Source organism: Odontomachus brunneus, unplaced genomic scaffold (assembly GCF_010583005.1).
Source record: "Odontomachus brunneus isolate Ranch 3 - 2012 unplaced genomic scaffold, Obru_v1 Obru_scaffold_021, whole genome shotgun sequence".
In the NCBI taxonomy this organism is placed as follows: domain Eukaryota; kingdom Metazoa; phylum Arthropoda; class Insecta; order Hymenoptera; family Formicidae; genus Odontomachus; species Odontomachus brunneus.
This window is the reverse complement of record NW_022639471.1, coordinates 853,725-867,681: the sequence shown is the minus strand read 5'-3', so window position 1 is coordinate 867,681 and position 13,957 is coordinate 853,725. Positions and strand designations below refer to the sequence as shown.

At 41.9% G+C, this 13,957-nt stretch overlaps 2 protein-coding genes across 2 annotated transcripts in view; one reads left to right on the top strand and one right to left on the bottom strand.

Annotated features, from left to right (window-relative positions):
* Positions 1-13,957, bottom strand: part of LOC116842115 (stress-activated protein kinase JNK) — a 186,077-nt gene that overhangs the window by 109,389 nt on the left and 62,731 nt on the right. The window lies entirely within an intron of this gene.
* Positions 8,874-11,265, top strand: LOC116842117. The gene is made up of 2 exons (XM_032810863.1): positions 8,874-8,996; positions 10,052-11,265. The coding sequence occupies exons 1-2, from the start codon at positions 8,982-8,984 to the stop codon at positions 10,343-10,345; spliced, it is 309 nt and encodes a 102-aa protein (XP_032666754.1). The 5' UTR covers positions 8,874-8,981; the 3' UTR covers positions 10,346-11,265.

The window sequence follows — 13,957 nt, the reverse complement described above, 5'->3', positions numbered from 1 at the left end:
CTCTCTCTCTCTCTCTCTCTCTCTCTCTCTCTCTCTCTCTCTCTCTCTCTCTCTCTCCCTCCCTCTCTCTCTTCTGTTGGCGAATTGCGCGCGAATCCCCGTCCGCGTCCGGGGAAATTATTTTTGGACGTTGAATCGATGCCGACATATTTCGCGGTCCACCGAAAATCGCGAAGCCGCCTCCGAAGACGAGCGTTTAGCGATGTGTCCGATAACGTCAGAGCGACGATGATGCGCCTCGTCTTCTATAATTGTTCGATGATTCCATCAGCTTTTTGAGCTCAGGCCCGCTAATTCGGATACGTTACTCATAGCAAGTGGTCAAAATCATGACGAAACTGCTCACTTTCCTTCGCTCTTTTCATTCAAGTAATACTTTTCTTCAAGTAAGAGCGACCGTAGAACCGTGAGCTACAATTGCGGGTTCTTCATTGATATGAAAAAGTATTTAAAAAACAACTGTGAATTGTTCTTACGATTTCTGCCGTTGTGCTTATCGAGGAAAATTTTCGCAAAAAAATTCAAACGGAAAAATACTGACGGAAAAAAAGAAATCTAAAATAGCGAGATAGTGACGCAAAAATCCGTATTCGCTCACAATTAAAAGAAATCCCTATTTCAACAACGGCTTAGTAGTAGCTGCAACGAATCACACACTGCGACGAGCTCACGTTACAGTCGACGAGCTTTAGTACGCTTATCAAGCCGTACATTGACCGGATGATTTATCTGCGGCAACGCAGAATCTCTCATGAGTGCTTATCTCATTCCACGTTCGCCATCCCCTTTCAGGATAACATTCGATGCCCGACCCGGCGAAGGACGAATGAAGGTAGGAAAAGCGAGTGAAAGGGAACCGTTGGAGGCGAGGAGGTGGAGGACGAGAAGGAGGAAGAGGAAGAAGAGGAGGAGACGCGGCACATTGTTCCCTCACGGAATCCGGAGGTTCGCGCAATTATTTTCGAACGGCCATCCGACGAACGGAAATCCACTCTGTCGTGAAACAAAGTCTCTTCTCTCTCTCCCTTTCCTTCTCAGGGTTTTGGGAGAACGAGTAGGAGGAGAGGGAGGAGTGAGGGAGCACACGAGAGAGGACCCTCTCTGTACGCAGGCAGTTTCCACCGTTATCGATCTCTCGCCCCGCCGCCGCGTCTCCTCCTCCTCTTCTCTCCTCTCCTCTATCGTCGTTCGTTTTCCCGACCTCTGTCCTCCGCACGCAGACCCTCTCTTCTATGGGGAAACGAAGAGATAGGGTTTCGCTTCACTTCGCGAAACCTTAATCCGCCGTTATTACGACTTTCACTTAACACCACGCAATTTTCGGCGCGCCCTTTAACGCCGACGTCGGAGTCGGGAAACCGGATACACTCCTTTATCTACTTCGTGATCATAGCAGTGATGTCCCATTTTCCGAACTCCTCTCTCTTTCTTTCTCTCTGTCTCAGTATATAGCTCTCGGCGCTTTCTAAGGTTCCAACGTCATTCTTCGTTAAAAAATAAGTATTACATTAATTTGGCAACGCCAGTCTCCGATTATTGGATGTGTGTGTGTGTGTGTGTGTGTGTGTGTATGTGAACAAAAATACTTCTTGAAAATAATTCCAAAATATTTTCCAAAAAAATCACAGGTCATGTCCGAACAGGCCCGTTTTACGCCACGGCAGTTAATTTCCCGAACTAAAAGACAGTTTTCTCGATTGTCTGGCCGCGACTTTACAGCGAGATCGCGTCGTTCGCGAATCGACCTTTCTCGCGGCGTGTTGCCCGGACGAGTAAAGTATCGATGCCGCCTATTTCGGGACGCATTCATTCCGCGGCGTTTATCTATAATAAATTTAACTCGCTCCCGACTCGCCAAAAAATCAATTCCGCTCGTCGGGTAAGCTTGTTGGCCCGCCGAGATCCAAATCGCGATTCGACAGGCGGCTCGACATGCGGGTTAAAACGGGGGATCGACGCCAATATTCCCCGTCCGATCGAGTGGCGATTGCGGATTCTGCCAGTTCAAATATACGCAGAAATCAAATATCGCCCGTCGTCGATCGGCCGCAATAAGTTGACTCTTGACATTTATTTAAAAACTCCCGGCTCGCGAACCGGAATCCACCAGTTAAATCTAATCACCCTAACGGACTCGTGCGGATTATTTACCGCCGCTCGGTATCATCCTGACCGATTCGCGAATGTTACCGATTTTCAATTGTCACGGTCGCACGATTCGTTACGCATTTTGATCCATGTTACGCGATCGCGTCCTCTTTCATTTGCTAGACAAGAGCGAAGCCATGCGTGGCGAATAAAATTTGCCGGTTCAACCGGCTGTATCCGTTCGGGATTATATCATTACATTACTTGTAATTTTGTGCATAATAAATTGAAGATTGCATCATTTATACACAATTGTGCCGTTTGTTTGAGAGCAGATGGATTTCAACATCGGGTTGCCGGATATCTCGCGAGTCGTTCGTTCGATTATCAAGGGGGAAGTCGTTATGACTATCTTTCGCGCGCGCGAAAGGGGAAGAAAATTGAGGCAAACTGACACGCAGTATAAGGTAACAGGTACCAGAGAATAGGCCCCTTTCAGGCTCTTCTTGCATTTTCCGGTCGGCCGCTCGACTGGAAGTACAAAACGGAGCGCAACGACTTTGCAAAAACGACGACAAAGGGAAACAGCCACTCGCGGAGAATCGACGCGCGTCGTCTGCTAGCTGGGACAGAGAGAGGGAGGAGGGGGAGAGTGAGCGAGAGAAGGAAGAGAGAGAAGGGGAAGGAAAGGAGTGATACGGCAGTAATCCGCGACAATAATGCCGAGGGTCTCTAAAGAACTGCGAAACAATGCTACCACTCTGCCGACTCTTTCTATTTTCCGCCTCGTCCTGCTTTTCCCTCGCTGTCACGTATGACGTGACTTCGTGTCGGGCGACAATGCGTACACGGGGTGTGTGTCACCTGGAGAACTCGCCCTGCATTTTCGCGGAGAGCGTCGAAAGAGCCAAGTATCGTGCCGGGATGCACATTAAAGGATTATTTTTCGCGAAAATTCAGTCTTCGTGGATAGCAGCTGCTGGTGGCCCTTTTCCACGATATGAAACGTCCCGACGTGCCTTCTTAGCCTTGCCCCTAGCGTTCTGCCGGTATCGTCGTGTCAAACACCAGATATACTCTCGTCCCACGACACGAGACACGTATGTGAGTCTGCATTGTGCGAGCTCGACACGGGCCGCGTTGTAACGACTATGACATCGCGGACAGAACAGACTGCGCGTATAGCGCGACGTGGTTACGTGTGTTCGTAACGAAACGATGTACCGGGCACGCCCGGAGCTACTTATGGAGCCGAGTCGCAGCTGGAATTTAAAGCGGGGAAGTGTGGCCGCGGGCGAAAAAGCAGCGACGACGGAGGGAAAACGGCCCGAATATCGTCCGGCCAATTACGAAGGTAGCTTTCGTCGCAAAAAAGATGAGAAGGAAGAGGGGGAGGAAGGTTCGACGGAAGAGAGGACGAATCTAATCGCCATCCGTGCGTCTCCTTTGAGCCAGTCTTGGCAAAGAGCTCTACGTCGAAAGCGAACGAAGTTAGAGTGGGATAAACAGTCAAAGGTGTTTATTCCGGGATTAAATTGGAAAAATTGTCCGAAGATTATCCCGAGATTTTTCCATCTGTTTTCATCGAAGTTGTCTTAATTAAAAGAAATATTTGTGTTACTCATATGGTCTCTGGCGCTTGTAACAAAATTAAAAGTGTCCAATAAAATATCAATTAAACATATACACACACAGAAAAATATATACTGCATTCGAGTGAATGTTACTTGTTTCAGGTTTTTCATAAGTTTATGCAAGATGTTTCCGACAATTCGCTACGGAGCCGCGTCATTTGTGTGTGTGTGTGTGTGTTGTGTATGTGTGTGTGTGTGTGTGTGTGTACAGGTAGATTGGATAAAACTGAACAAGATTGAACCTCTATCATTTTGCGAAGTCACGAAAAAATTTGAGTTATTAATTAAGAAGACATTGTTGTCGACATAAGCGTCAAATTTACTCAAAATACGTTCTGAACTTTAATAAGTTTAGTATTTCAATGAGGAATATTAAATTGAAACGAAAATCCGCTTACTACCTAGCATCTAATCAGACTCTCTCTTCGAGTTTCATAATATTCTTGTAAAGAGAAAATAAGCTTTTTCTTTAATATCTGATAATAAGTACCTGATAATGAGCTTTTCTGTGGCTATTATTAAGAAAATAGTCTGTTGAAAATAACTATGATTTACAAAATGGAAAATAAACGGAATAATTCGCTTTTCTTAGCAGTAGAATATTTTTCTAAGTGTGTATATTATACAGAATAATAAAACAATATATAATAAAAAAACATATTTTCATCGCGATTTGCATGTCTACGTCGCTTTTGAAATGGCGAAACGGCCTCGTCTCCCCTTAAGCTAACCGATTCAGTGGTACGCGTGACGAGAAAATCGTATGCGGCACGCAGCGTCATTCCGACCTTCCAAAGTGCGTCGGGGAGGTTTAAAGCGGGACGCTCGTCGGATGCAGAAATCTCTTCTCGTCCTCGTTGTCGTCGTCGTCGCGTCGGGAAAAACGCGGTGGCGAGAGTTCGCTCGCCCCGGGACGAAATGGCGCAGCTTTACGTCCGCTTTAGAGTCCTTTTTATCCTCGGTTTATGGCGCGAGTCCGTCGAATAGCCAATCGCGAAAGTCCTGCGGGACGTAGAAAATGCGCGGAGACGTGGACAGCGGTGGTGGTAATCGACGGATCTTCCTCTTCGAGGGCGAGATCGTTATCTCCCGCGAGCGCACGTGTAATCAACTTGAGCCTTCATCGCGTGTAAGCGCGCGCGCACACACGCGAAAGACAGGACGAATATTGCTCGGTGACCCGTTAGTATATTAATTAATCTCCTCTCAGAGTCTCTCCGAGTGATTAAAGATCGCTTATTTCCACGTCGCGTTCTATCTAGGGCGCGTCTCATCCCGCGAGAGAATTCGTTTTTCTTTCTTTCCTCTCGTTTAGCCGCCCTTGTCTTAGGCGAGGGAGCGAGCGGGCGCAAATATAGTCCGACGCAGCAAATATAAATGAAATCGCGATCATTCCGTTGCCGCCAGTGCGAAGAGATTACAACGAAAATGTTTTCTCCAAAGGCGCGGTATGCTAATACGGCGCGACGTGGATAAAAGTGCGACTCGCGCAATCAGCGTTTATATGAAAAACACTCCGACTCACAAATAAACCCATTCCAAAAGGTACACTCCAACTTCTTTCTAATTTGGCACAAATACGAAAGTACAAAAAATATTTAGGTCATATTTTTTCATTTTAGCTTTGAGTTTCACGGGCAGTTTATAGCTTTTTAATATTCTCAATCCTATCATCAACAAGTGTGATAAAAATGCATAAGAAATAAAATTGAATACAAGATATAATTAAATAATTTTAATAAAATCGACATAGCTGAGACACGAACCACCCGAAATTTCTTTAGCTGAGGTTTCAACGAAAATATTTTAAATTTGTGCTAAATTAGTCAAAAATGATTCGAATCTCGGTCAAACCGAGAAATTATTTGTATAAATAATTTTTTTCAACTTTTTATATGTATTGTTTAAACATTTTATTATTTATACAAATAATTTTACACATTTGACTTCATATTTATAATCAAGAAATAAAAAACACTTATATCTTGTATTCAGAAATCATGTATGTATTGTCTTGAGAAATCACCTCAGCTATGCCGATTTTGTTAAAATTTTAATTAAAATTGCCGGATTTCTCTCTCGATTTAGCCGAGATTCGAACCATTTTTTTAGCACAGATTTAAAATATTTTGGTTGGAATCTCGGCTAAAGAAATTTAGAACGGCTCGTGTCTCAGTTATACCGATTTTGTTAAAATTATTTAACTATATCTTGTATTCAGAAATCATGTATGTATTGTCTTGAGAAATCACCTCAGCTATGCCGATTTTGTTAAAATTTTAATTAAAATTGCCGGATTTCTCTCTCGATTTAGCCGAGATTCGAACCATTTTTTTAGCACAGATTTAAAATATTTTGGTTGGAATCTCGGCTAAAGAAATTTAGAACGGCTCGTGTCTCAGTTATACCGATTTTGTTAAAATTATTTAACTATATCTTGTATTCAATTTTATTTCTTATGCATTTTTATTGCACTTGATGATAGAAGTGAGAATTAAAAAGCTATAAACTGTCCGTGAAATTCAAAGTGGGCCAAAATAAAAAATATGACCTAAATATATTTTGTATTTCTACATTTGTGCCAAATTAGAAAGAAATTAGAGTAACTTTTGGGTTGGTTTACTTGTTAGTTCCGACGCGCCCTCGACAGCTCTGCGGCAACCACCCCGATAAACTGCCATTCCGTTGCCGGCGCTCTGCGCGATGTCGCGATATACTCGAGAGTCCACATCGAGGCTTCACGACGAGCAGGCGGTAAAGAGCTCTGTTCTCTCTCTCCCTTCCTCTATCTATCCCCATTCTGACTTTCGCCCTCGAGCGAAGGAAATAGCTGGTACTTTGGACGGATGATGCGATCTCTAGGCCGCAGCGCACCGACTTAGCGCTTATGCGACTTTTCCGCAGCTTCCTCTCACGCAGAATCGTTTTTTTCGCTCATCTGTCGGCGCGCGAACGTTAGCTGAGAGAGGCTCTCGTGGATTCCGCTCGCTAAAGCATCGCTCTTTTTCATTAAAGTACCCCCTTAAAGAGAATTAGTAAGAATGTTTCTGATTAAATCAGTAAAGAGAGCATTGCACCAATAATCAGTGAACATTGATTGACTTGGAGTGGTAATACTCCCATTTTGCTGCTTCGTCTTTGACCAGTAGGAGAAAGATTTTTAAAATTTGTACTGTACTACGAATCCATTATATATACGTCGCGTATCCAACTTTTTGCGTATCTAACGACGGAATTACCGACTTTCAATTCGTGTGTAATGGCACTGCCTATGTTTGCGAGCTGCATCAGTAATAGCAACTTTAGAGGGTAATACTCCCCAACACGAGCGACGTTCTCACGATTTATCTATGTACACACAACAGCGCCAATGCCGTGGAAAGCGCGTTAAAAGCGAATTATCGGCGATGACGAGGTGCAATTCCGGAGATGCGACGCCGCCACGCGTCATTGTCTCTTTCCCTGGCTTGCGCGCGAGATACAATGCAGTCGCGATCCGCTAGTGAAAAATTGACCCTCGCCGTTGAAAAGGGCGGAACACATCGTGTTTCCCCGCGTTTCCAACGCGATAAGTGGCTCTGAATAAAATATGATTAACGACGGACCGTTACTCTCGGCCGGGTCGTCCAGAGTGTGCATCGTCTTGCACACGCGCGCATGCTTTCGTCTCTCTTTAACATTGTGTCGTTGTCGTCGTTGTCGTGCAAAACAATTTCCGACGGTAAATCATGCCGGGAATTCTACGGAATTCTCGCGCACGACCACTACCGGGATGTATTCTGACGATAAATTCTCCGAGAAACTCGGAGATCGTCTTGCCTGAAGATCTCATAAAAGACCGACCGACCACGGCAGTCCTTATTTGCGATGTTATTCTGTATTAATGGCGCATAGTGTAATCAAACGTTAAGCACGCGTCGTTCGTGGGCAGCTTTTATTAGTCGATAAACGGTCGCGCGTTTGACGTAGTATTAGCGCAACGTAAGGTCCATACAGAGTACGATAGATATATTGATTGATTGATTGAGTGTCTATTTATCGTTCTAAGATAGTCCCTCTTTGAGAATATAAATATAATTATCGAGAAAAAAATATATATCTATATATTAAAGCATTATAATATATATTTATTTAATTTATATTAGTTAATTATGTATATTTAATTAACATATATATACATTTTATTTACACAAAAAAATAATTATATATATATTTTTTTTATTAAAATCTATTATGTTGGAAATAGTTATGCTTGAATTTAACATGGAAGAGAGACAGTAGTATAAGAGTAGTAGTAGTAGTATAAGAGTACAATAGTAGTATAATAGTAGTATAAGAGAGAGAGGGGAAGGGGAATAAGAGAGGAAAGAGAGAGAAATCCAAGCCACGAACTGAATTCTATTCTACGCGATTTTCAGGCACCATTAGCAATGCTCGGCCCTGCGGGAGTCTGCACTCGGTCGCTCAATGGCGCACGACCGCCGGGGACCATTTGGGCTCCGTGGCCGCGAACCGGGGTCCAATCGAGTACAAGGCTAGAATAGCTAAATCGCCGCGTCGTGAAAATTGCTGCGAGGAGCGCGACCGATGCATGGAATACCAATGGGTTCGCGCGCGCGGGGAGATGGCCTCGCGTATAATTAACAGGATATCGATACTTCGTTAATTTGGTATCGTAGCGTAAGTTCTATAAAATTCGGAAACGCGGTTATAGTAGGCACTACACACCCTCGATATCCACTTGCGCACTCCGATCCGGAGAAAAATGCAAACATGTGTTTTAAGTTCAGGTAAACGTGATCCGATTCCTCTCCGTATCTCGTTTCCGTCGAGGTATCGATAGCTCGTTTTTATGGCGGCGACCGCACAACAGAGCTTGGCATTAAAGAGCTACCTTTGTAATTCCCGAGTGCAACGATCCACTGGAAACGACGGAGTATCGAAAGATTCTTGTGTTTTGGACGGCAGCCAAGGACGGCTTGCTCAACTTCGATGCTCGCCTCGCGAAGACGTTACCAATCGTGCCCTTCCCACCTCCCCCGTCGCCCCCGTGGACGAGCAATGTCACGAGGACAATAATTGCTATGCGCGATTACGCGAGTCGACGGATAATCGCGAGTCGGTGCACGTAGGAGCGACGTCGTCGCGATCGACCGCGTATAAAAGCGCGACACCTCGGCAACTTGAGCATCAATCGACGATCTACGAATCGACCAGCTCAACCAAGCTTCCTTCATCTACTCAGCCCACGCAGCCGACATGAAGTGCATCGCAGTGAGTAGATTAAGATCAATCGTACATTCTCGAGAGAAAAATTCAACAGTCGACAAAAAATTATTTATTTAATCATTTATTAACGGGATTCTCTAATATTTTGCACTCGTATGCTCTCAGTTACCGGACTTATATAATGGATTGATTAAATATTTTAATTATTTACTTTCGGAAGATCACACACGTAATCACAATGAAGGAAATTTCATAATAAATATTATTACACTGGGAGAAAAAGTATCCAAAAAAATAAAACAATATTTAATGCGCATTAATAACATATTTATTTACATGTAAATTCTCTTATTGAAACCAAAAAACAATTGCATCAAAAGCTAAGGTTTTAAGAAAATGTATATTTTCTTATTTGAAAAATATTTTGTATTATAATATTATAATATAATATTATTATAATATTAAAAGTATTATAATATTAGTATGAGAAAATACGGTATTAGTCGAATAAATATATTTTATTTGTTTTTGTTCCCTCGATATTTTTTCTCTCAATGTACAGAATTTTATAACCGAAGAATATATCGATATTCTTCTGTAATTGGCTATCCTTTTATTTCATATACGCTATTTGTATTCCAGGAATTGAAATGTGCTGTGAAAAAATTTACTATGCTTTTAGCGAAATTAACTATGTTCTTTAGCAAGACAAATTTTATCGACAATCTATTTCTGCTCTCTATTAGAGAAATATAGTAAAATTGAAAGGAATTTATATGAAAAAAAAAGAAAATACTAAAAAATTTTCTCCATATAAAAGATACAAAAAAAATCGTGAAAAAATCTTGCCACATCCAAAAATTTTGTCCATTTCTTTCATATATTCTACATAAAGAATACGCGACTCAAGTTATTACGAGCAGCTATCTACCAAGAACCTTGCTGGGTTCAAATTATTACGAGTGCAGAAAGATAAAGAGAGAGAGTTAAAGGGGGAGAAGAAAAATACCATCAATACCGAGCGAACTCTCGCGCTCTCGATTTCGACCAATTTCCGACATTTCCGATCGATAACGCTTTGATCTCCATCACGTTCTCAGGTTATCGCTCTGTTCGCCTTGGTGGCCGTCGCAGCCTTCGCGGAGGCCAAACCCACCGGGGTGGAGTCCGAGGTCGTCGAGCCGGCGGCTCAGGCCGAGCCTACTTCACCGGAAGCGGCCAGGAACAAGCGAGGGTTGCTGTTCGGCGCGGCTTACACGGCACCGGCGGTCGCTTACAGTGCATACACCGCGCCGCTCACGTACTCCGCATACAGTTACCCCTATGCGTACACGGCCTATTCGAGCTACCCCTATTACGCCTCCGCGTACAGCGCGCCTTACTACTTGGCCTAGATATGTACGGACCGCGCACACACCTCCCCCCCACACACAATACACACATACATATACACACACACATACACCGGGGAGCACACACAACACGCGAAACCGAGACCAACCCAATTTGACGAGGACGACGGCGACGACGTTGATTTCGACCGGCCCTGTACTCGCCACGTGATTACGTAGGACTTATCGGTGAAGAGACATAACGAAGGAGACGTTGCTTCGTGTGCCGAGCCAGAAATATCCAGGTCGTACTTGTAAACCGTGTACGCACGAAGAAACGCATTCTTGCGCACCGTCTATTCGAGAACTACGTATATTATACTCTGTTAGAAACACACTTGCACACGTAGCAAACGTCTCTGAACAGTCTGCTACACAGGCTGCTCAGACCAGCTGACAAAACGGACTATCCACCATCGGCGGACCTACACGAGGAGAATTCGCAACGTGATATCGCACATTGCTCTCTGTTCTACAAAATGTAACAAAAAAAATATATCTCACTGACGAAACGTTGTCGTCACTGTCTCCTCGCGTACGTCGCACCCGTGAGCCGCGTAACTCACTGTAGAGAAATGAATACCTCGATTGTATGTATGTTATTCGTGTATGCACACTCTCTTATATTATATTCCACTCTCTCATTAATATCTGTATGTCTCCGAAGAATGAAATCTACCCGTCGAAGGCGTCCAAATTTTCCACGGGGAGAATATCGGCAACGCGATTCTACATGATGTTTCATCCCGCGTAAAGCATTAAAAAAGAAAGAAAAAAAAAAAAATTATTGACGAAACGGTGTCGATAGTTTTCCCTCGTGCGCGTGTATTTTCTCCGAGAGACATTATTTGTCGTATTTACGCGAATCATGTAATCCCTTCCAAAGAAAAGAATAATAAATATTAACAAACGATGCATTGATATTCAAGGCGTTTTTCTTTCTCATTTCTTTCTCTCTCAATGTTTTTCTTTATTTATCTGTTATATAATTTTTATGCACGCATTTTTATGTATTTTATTAAGAGGAATATTCTTTATTGTATTTGCTTGAAGGGGAAAATTCTCCCAGAGAGAATAAATTTATCTATCTTGCGACATTCATGCGCAATATCGATATGATGTATCTCCCGATGGACACAGATTCAACTTCCTCTTCCGCGGGAAAATTTATAAAAAGAAACACAATTAATATTTAACGTCAAGACAAACACGTTGACGTCGTGTCGCGAAACTTCACTTCCCCTCGTTTAATTCCGCGGCAGACTTCGCGCGTACGGAATATTAATCGAGACTTACTCATCAGAATATTTAATGCTAAAGAGTTATTAAAGTTAACCGAGCTAAAGAATTTTGCCGGCGAGTGTCGCGTAGGAGAAGCCCTAATGAAAATACTCCGCCTGGCCTAGATACCGCGGGGTGTTACTTTCGCAGAAGTATTACTGCCCTCTCGACGTCCACGTTCACGACGACAGATGCATTTTTAAACACACGTCTTTAAGGAAGAATTTACAGACAAGTCTCAGGAGAGCCGATGAGAACTGCGAATCGAATTCCCGCGAGATCCCGACAGCAGCGTTTATAATGCCGAGCTATACGCGAATATCGATCGTTTCGTATTCGTTAGTGGAAAAAATGTTAGAGCTATTTCGGCGCAGTGTGTACTTTTGTCGAGTACGTTCCTGGGTCCATGTCGATGACGACACGCTTCCCGAATGCAAAGGAGTGGATAGGAAGTGTGAATAATTTCTCAAATCAATTCTGAATGCGCACGAGATTTTATTGATGAAATGAGCGAGCTTGAAGTTTAACGAGACAAACGACAACGATGGCGCTCGACGATGGTAGGTTCGACTTTTTCGGCTGCCTGAATGACGCACGGCGGTCTTAAAACTTAACAACCTAAAAGGCTAACGCCCGCAGTAAGCTACGTCGACCTGTTCGACTTAACGGCGAGACCGCTGTTTCACGACGACGAAACACACGATCACGGATAGTCATAACAATCGGAAAACCGAAACGTGGATCTCGCTGGAGCCTGGCGGGCAGGAAGGAGGAGGAGAGGGCGAGTGACGATAAAATTGGCGCGTGTGTCACCGCATCGAATGAAGCGTACATGTGCCGATCGAAGGTGGGCTCGCGGCGACCTCGATGGGAACATGGAACGCGCGCACCGAGCGATAACCTGAGCGTGGAAAAACTTTTAATTGCCCCGTCTAATTGCCGCCACTCTTTGCGTGGTAATTAAGCCAAGTCGCGGGACATCCGCCCGACCATCGGTACACTAAATTATGCAAGATTATTTCGTGGCCGCGTGAGGGATGAAGGAGATCCGCGACTTTCGCGGCTCGTCTTATTATTGGGGGAGAGAATGAACGACAGCTGGAGGAAACGTCCAATTAGTCCCTGGTAGAAATTGAATCTCGTTTAGCCACGAGATAGCAAATCTGTATCTAACATCATTACCAGCTAGTGACGGAACGTTTACTTCTGTCAATAACTAGATAAATAGGTCAGCTGATGATTAAACAAATAAAATTATATATATATATATATTAAGCAAATAAAATTATATATATAATTATATATATAATAGTATAATAGTATAATATAATAGTATATATAATAGTATAATATAATAATTATATATATAGAGTAAAAGTGCCAAAAGCGACATATCATTTTGTTTTTGGACGTTATGTCTTAATATAAAGCTCAAAATATAAATGTAAATATATATACATATAGTTGGAAGTACCTCCTATCAGATAATATCACATTTTTACTGAAATTGTTTCTAGATTTAAAACAAAAAATGTTTTCGTAAAACGCACGATTCAAATGGAGTTCAAAGAATATAGGTGCCAAAAGCGACATACCTATTGGAATTTATATAACATGTCACATATATGATAATATTTGATAATAAATAGTTCATTAATTTTTGTTTAATGGTTGAATAATGTTCATTTATTCAAAATATAATGTTACAAAAGGGAAATATAATTAAATAAATACATATCTTTTTTCATCTTTTTCATTTTCTCACATATTTTACATATGTTATATTTTTAAACTAAATAAAATTAAATTTTAAAATAAACAAATGTCACGTCACAATGGAAGGTTAATAATCAAGTCATGTTAGACACAGTATCGCACCTATCGCATACTATAGATATGTCACTTTAAGACACTCTCATAAAATTTTTCAAGTTATACAGTAAAAAAGTGATGAAGATAAAAATATTAAGAAAATATTTTTACAAAAGCCAAATGCATGTAGAAGAACTTAATATTGAACAAAATGATAATTATCGCTATTTACTCTACGTAATTCGTCAATAAAAATCATAGAAGTAAAACTTGCGAATTTCTAAAACTTGATATTTACTAATTTAGCATATAAAAAAACAAGAAATATACCAAGTATGAATTTTTTATGACTTAATAAAACGGATTACGTTTATATTAGTTTCGATAAAATACAACAATTAATATTTGAAATATAGAGATATGTCACTTTAGGAGATCTATGTCGCTTTTGGCTACTTTCCTCTAATTATATATATATATATATATATATATATATATATATATATATATATATATATATAT